The 6,537-nt window shown below is 38.7% G+C and overlaps 1 protein-coding gene across 1 annotated transcript; it reads left to right on the top strand.

The window, feature by feature from the left end:
* The first annotated feature begins 865 nt into the window (after positions 1-865).
* timm17a (translocase of inner mitochondrial membrane 17 homolog A (yeast)) lies at positions 866-5,460 on the top strand. The gene is made up of 6 exons (XM_062405784.1): positions 866-949; positions 2,344-2,443; positions 2,736-2,799; positions 3,470-3,598; positions 4,259-4,369; positions 4,533-5,460. Exons 1-6 carry the CDS (start codon positions 924-926, stop codon positions 4,607-4,609), a joined length of 507 nt encoding a protein of 168 aa, XP_062261768.1. The 5' UTR covers positions 866-923; the 3' UTR covers positions 4,610-5,460.
* The last annotated feature ends 1,077 nt before the right edge of the window (positions 5,461-6,537 follow it).

A 6,537-nucleotide genomic window follows, 5' to 3' on the forward strand; every position in this document is an offset into this window, starting at 1 on the left:
GTTCTTGTTCTTGTTCTTCTTGTTCTTCTTGTTCTTCTTGTTCTTCTTCTTCTTCTTCTTCTTCATTTTCCTCTTCTTGATTTATTACTGCCAGATGATAGCTTGAAAACACTATACTATTTACTATTTATTTATTAATTACTCAATTTTGTAAAAGAGGAACATAACAAGAAACAAGTGTACATGGGGTTATATCCAAAAATAAATTAGTAACATACAAATAAACAAGCTGGGGGGGGGGGGGTATGTATATACAATATACATACAAATCATATAAATATCCTCTACAATTTAAAGATATTAGTTTTCACAGCCTTTTTTTTGGATGATTTGGAGGATCAGGAGAGGCGGTGGTCCAGTGGCAGAAACTTGGACTATGGGCAGAGAAGGTCTCTGGTTCGTCTCTGATTCGACTCCACGGAGAGACAACAGAAGACGAACCTGGATTGATCTGTCCAAAAATCCAAGAGTCTCTCTACCCTGTCTAGTGCCCCTGAGCAAGGCACCTTACTCCCCCAACATCTGCTCCCCGAGTGCCGTACATGGTGGGTCAAAAGCAGAGGTTAAATTTCCCTACCTGCATGAATGTGCCTTTGCATGTCTGGGCATGTGTTTAGGACTAATAAATGCATCTTAATCTTAAAATGGATTTTGATATTGTTCAACGTACTTTCAAAGAAATAAAACAAGGTCCTTTGCATTTATAGATGAGAAACACTTATTATGCCTTTTGTGAAAGTGCTGTTTCATCACAGAAAGAGCAGTTTGTGTTTATGTCCTGTTTCATTTTCTCATTTATGAATTAACCTTATAGCACTCGGGATACCCCCCGCCCCTATTTGATGTCACGTAACGTCATGACGTCAGTGGAGAGATAAGCGTTACTTCCCGGTTACGTCAGGGGGGAACAGCTAGAGAACAAAATGGAGGAATATGCCAGAGAGCCATGGTGAGTCCTGAAAGAATCAAACTGCACCTTTTCCCCGCTGTGTTTTCTCGAGTCTCGTCCGTCCCTATGTGCGGATTCACGAGCTCTTAACGCGTGGGCCAATGTTTTCATGGTTCAAAACGCGACTCAACCCACTACACTGAAAACCCGGCAAGTTAGCTAGCAGTAGCATATGTGCTAGTTTCCCATTGGCAAGCGCTAGCACCGCTTAGAAACGCTGCAGTTACATCACGTTGTTAGTGACCTTGTCGGTTTTGTCTGTTCGCTCACCCGCGTGTCATTACACAGAGAAAAATAATTCATCTCTGTCGTGACGGGTGACACACGATGAAAGGCAAACATCACATTAATGTGTATTTTCAAGCTTATATCTTAGAAGTCAACTGATGCCAGATGTTGCTTTCGCATGTGGGAGCTAGTTGGGTTAGCAACATAGAAGCTATCATGGGGTTTAGCGTGAAGATTGCGCAATTGTACCGAGAAGTCAGAGTGTTTGTGTATTTGAAAAAGTAAAACTGTCCTATGTTTGATCATCTAAAGTGTGTGATTGAGCATTTGCGACAGTTCTTGCTCAGTTACTGTAGGGGTCATCACACCAGTGGGTTCATCGTACTTTGTTATACAAGAGCTGTTTGTTTATGGTGAACACAACCTGCATGTCTTACAAAACCAGATGTTATACAGCATCCATGATCAGATACTAAATTGCTGTTTAAAGTAGTTCATGAAATATATATAGGAAAAGTGGAGCTGCTATAAAAGGTAGTAACTTCTCATAAAGAGGCTGGGACATTATTATTTACATAGTTCTACTTAAGAGTCTATTTCTTTATAGAAACAGGTGGTGGCTTAAAGTTGTTATTACACTGTACTGTCACATTGTGTTATCTATTTATTTCAACTAGGCACATAAGGGCTGGGCAATCAAACAATATCAATAATTGGTGCTATATAGTTTTCATCAAGAGCAAAACAGCAAATGTTTAATATAAAACAATATATTGCTTATGCATGAAGAACAGTGGGGAGGAATAAGACTTAGTTGACTGTTATGACTGTACTGCTGTTTATCCTAAGTGTTCGTTCTTCTCCGCTAAATAAAACGGTTTGTGAAATATGTAGATATCGGCTGATGTTAATCCTCTTATCATTTTTGACTATCATCCAGCCCTATTACTGTTACTTGTGCAGGAGGGTATTTAGTTAAGTGGGTGTCCTCCATAACCACCTTTAGTTTTACTAACTCAGACATCAGTGCATGAGGAAGGTTAAGACAACACATTATGTTAGAGATAATTGTATCACGTGTTATTACAACTTCACCAGCTTTTTTCTGTGTGAATATTACACATCAGTGATCCTTACTTAATGTAAATGTTGTGTTGTTCCTTTAGCCCCTGGAGGATTGTGGACGACTGTGGGGGAGCTTTCACCATGGGAGCTATCGGAGGGGGAATATTCCAGGCTGTCAAGGGCTTCAGAAATGCACCCTCAGTAAGTTCAACCCAGAAGGTCAACATTGTTGTCTTCTGTTTTGCCAGGCAGTCAATTATTGACCCATCATCATACAGCTAAATACAAAATGTGACCTGGTTGATTCTTGCTCAGTGTAAACAATTTTCACATAGTCAGATGATAAACACAGTAAAAAAGTTGTAAATAATTGTACTGTGCTTCCTTACCAACTTTACTTCTTATTGATATTTGCATGATGCTTCAGTAAATAAATCACTTGCTTCTATTGAGGTTTCGTTTCGTCACACCCTTGTGTTGTTCTGTCTTGTAGGGGATGAGCCACAGGATGAAAGGTAGCATGACTGCCATCAAGACCAGAGCCCCAGCGCTCGGAGGTAAGAACAAATTCTCAATTTATCTACAATTTGTCTTATATTATTAATCTTTAGTATCAAATACTCTCTTTAGACGGAAGAGGTTTATGTGACCTCTGTCTATGTTGATCATGGCTTTCCACTCTCCGTCTGTATGCTAGTATGTTGCAAATAATCATGTCATCAAAACTTAAAATAGTTACATATGATATATAAAGCTAAATATACTGTTTGTACAGCCCTTGTTTAAATGCAGACATTAGTTACGCACATTTGTATACTATATCTGTGTTTTAAAATAAGAATTGAACGCCATTGTCCATCATCAATTGCTGATATAAACTCACTGTAATCCCACTGTCTCTGCTATAACATAGAACAATATGTTTATTAGTCATCATTTATCAGTTTTCGTGTCTATCAAGTTTTCTTTGAACATTGGTACAGGTATAATTCTACTGAATTTACATGATTTAAAAGTTGATTAAACAGCCTGTGTAACTCACACATTGAAATAACAGAGCTCTAGCTAAATGCAAAGATGTCTCATTCTGTTAGATTGGTTGGACCTGTTGAAATGCTCAGTTCCCTTATGTTATTTGATACTTAATAAATACTGTGGGTCAACCAAACCGAACAAAGTCCAGAAGTCTTCTTGTTTTAATTTGGTGAATCTTCTATGTGGTTGCAGGAAGCTTTGCAGTGTGGGGAGGCCTCTTCTCAATGATTGACTGTGGTTTAGTCCATGTGCGAGGCAAGGAGGATCCGTGGAACTCGATCACAAGTGGGGCCATGACTGGAGCTATCCTCGCTGCAAGAAGTGAGTAAGCTTAGAGGACCATAGCATTTGAAAGTTCTCAAACAAAATGTTAATTTTTAGCGGTTTTAATGAACCTAGGAACATTTGGCTTATCTTTCTATAAACTGCTCATCACCGTGACTTTTAACTGTTCAATACAAATGAAGAGATTCCTTAAAGATTGTTTTAGTTTAACATAGGGAAAAGTTTGTACTCTATGATCTGTGCAATATAATAGAACTTCCATCATATGCAACATATTAATAATAGTCTTTTATTTGCCAGTTTAGTAGTAGTTTAAAACAAATACACCATCGCAAACAGGTTCAAACCAAGTTGAATCTAAAAGTTTATGTGAGCTTAGGGCATGATTTGTACTAAGAGTAGGGCAACTGTGGCTCAGGAGGTAAAACAGATTGTCCACAAACCAGAAGGCCATTGGTTCCCAGCTCCTCCAGTCTGCATGCTGAAATGTCCTTGTGCAAGATACTGAACCCCAAATTGTGTGCAGGCAGTGGGTGATAGAAAGAGCGCAGAATATAGTAAAGCTACTTGACTGTGTGCATGGATAGGTGAATGTGACTTGTACTGTAAAGGGCTTCTGCTGTTGATTAGGCTACAAAAGAGCTACGTAGATGCAGTCCATTTCCTAATGTAAAATAATTTCCTGTTCCTGTGTAGATGGACCAGTAGCCATGGTGGGGTCTGCAGCCATGGGAGGTATTCTGCTGGCATTGATAGAGGGCGCTGGAATCTTGCTGACTAGATTTGCGTCTTCACAGTTCCCCACCGGTGAGTTGGACTTCTGATATCTGCAGTTAACATCACAGAACTGATGTGAAGGATTTTATTTGGAAAGAGCTGAAGAGTAAATTTTTGTTTCCATTTTGTTAACAGCTCTTAGAGCTCTGATTTGCTTTCATCTCACTTTGAAGTGTCTTCTTTTCCTCTCCAGGGCCTCAGTTCGCAGAGGAGCCTGCTCCTACAGCCATGCCCAACTCGTCATTTGGAGACTACAGGCAATATCAGTAAGGCGGCTCCCCTTTGCTGTATCCTCTCGGCCTTTTTGGAATTCCTTGCTGAGGTTACGAAGAAGATATTGGGACGCATAAAACCACACATCGAACAATAAAAAAAAAAACCTGCACCCGATTTTTAAGGACTGTGTTGGAGAAGTGATGGACAACATACATCTTCCTCTTCCTTCTATCAAGAGCCATGTACAGATCTGCCTTTTGCCATTCTCAGCCTTGTCATGTGCATCAGTTTCACCCCAACATTTGTCAAACACAGTGATGTACATGTGGGTTCGTGGGAATGAGGCGTATTTTTCTATTTTGTTCATATGAAGTATGTACTGCATGTAGCTCTCATGTGGGAGGCCGGGACAGATGACCTCTGGATAATGTTGAATCCTGCAAAAACACATCACACTTGGAATCTAATAAATTATATATTAGTATATTACTTATGGGTATATACAGTCAAACTTATCTGCTTGTATTTGCTCGTTCGTATTTATTTGCCTTGAATACGTCTCCTGCTTGTGCTGGCCCCTGACATCTGGCTGGCCTTTTTTATTTGATTTAATTCAATCGTGAAGGCAAACATCTGTCAGATCCAATGTGATTCCAGGAATATTAGTCTGTTTAAAAGTGATTTATTTATTTTAGGTCGTGCAGAGTTGTACCGGAATGTGGTGTTTTTTTTGTCTCAGTGATTTCACATTCATCACAGAGCTGAAGGAAAAGACTGCTAATGACAAAGAGTGGCATAGACCTTACATGTGAATGGACAAACTCGAGCAAGGGATTGATGTATAGTGTATTAAAGCTGTTTGCCAGATTGTACTATGGTATAATAAAGAAACGAGCTGTAAAATATTTCTTGTCGCATTATAAATAAGTATATAGAATTATTTCTCATCTCGGTTGTGAAATATACAGATTGATTGGTTTTTTAATGAGCCCACTGCTGCTAATTATCCACATTCCATGTGCAGACTCACTCGTTCACCACCAGAGGGGGCTCCTCCCAAAGAGATTCCAGACGTGTTGCTCTCTTTTCTGTCTTAAATCTGTGACTGTCTTAATTAGGATGTGTTTACAGCAGCAGACACATGAGGAAACACTTTTCTCTCACATTCTTGTACGTCTGCGTCATACACCTTATCTGTTTGAAACCAGCTCAGTGTGGGTACAGGTGAAGGACACGAGGAGAGTGGGGGAGAGGGAGGCAGCATGAGGAAACTTCTGTTTCACCAGTTGTAGCAGAGCTGTAGCCATAAAGCCATTAAGTGATATTAATTTGAGACCTAACAATCTAAGGACTTGACATAAGCCTCAAACACAAATCTGGTAAAAGTTTAAAGTTGTAACCAGAAGAAAATAATCCAAAACATTGAAAAATAAGAGTTTTCTTAAATAAAATAAAAGTTTCAGTGGACTTTATACACTTTGCATATCTGATTAGTCTAGGAGGAAACCGTCTGGCTGTTATTTTTTTGATTTATTCAAATGTATCATTTGATCTTTGGGAATTCAGGGGGATAGTTGTCACAATTTAAAATTGAAAATGTGATCTTGACATCTTAATCGCCTGGTCCAGCCCACACTCCAAAATAATCCCTTTACTATTATAAGATTAAAAGGAGAAGTGAATATTAAATATGAGAAACTGAGGAGTAATCTTTTTTGCCATTTTAACTTTTACAGTTATATGAGCTTTGACTGAGTTCTAATGTAATTAAACACTATTTCCCCATTGAAAGGGAAATGTTCAATATATTTTTTATGGTTGAGTGGTTTATTGAAGACACTCAATCGAAAGTTTCCTAAGAAGATTTGCAACTTGAGACTTTATCTGATGCTTTAATTGACCAATTGTTTGAGACATAATTAGTTCTTCTACAGAAGACTCATAACAGTAAATTCCCAAATTGTGGCATTTGGACTTAGTTC

Source organism: Platichthys flesus, chromosome 2 (genome assembly GCF_949316205.1).
Source record: "Platichthys flesus chromosome 2, fPlaFle2.1, whole genome shotgun sequence".
Taxonomy (NCBI): Eukaryota; Metazoa; Chordata; class Actinopteri; order Pleuronectiformes; family Pleuronectidae; genus Platichthys; species Platichthys flesus.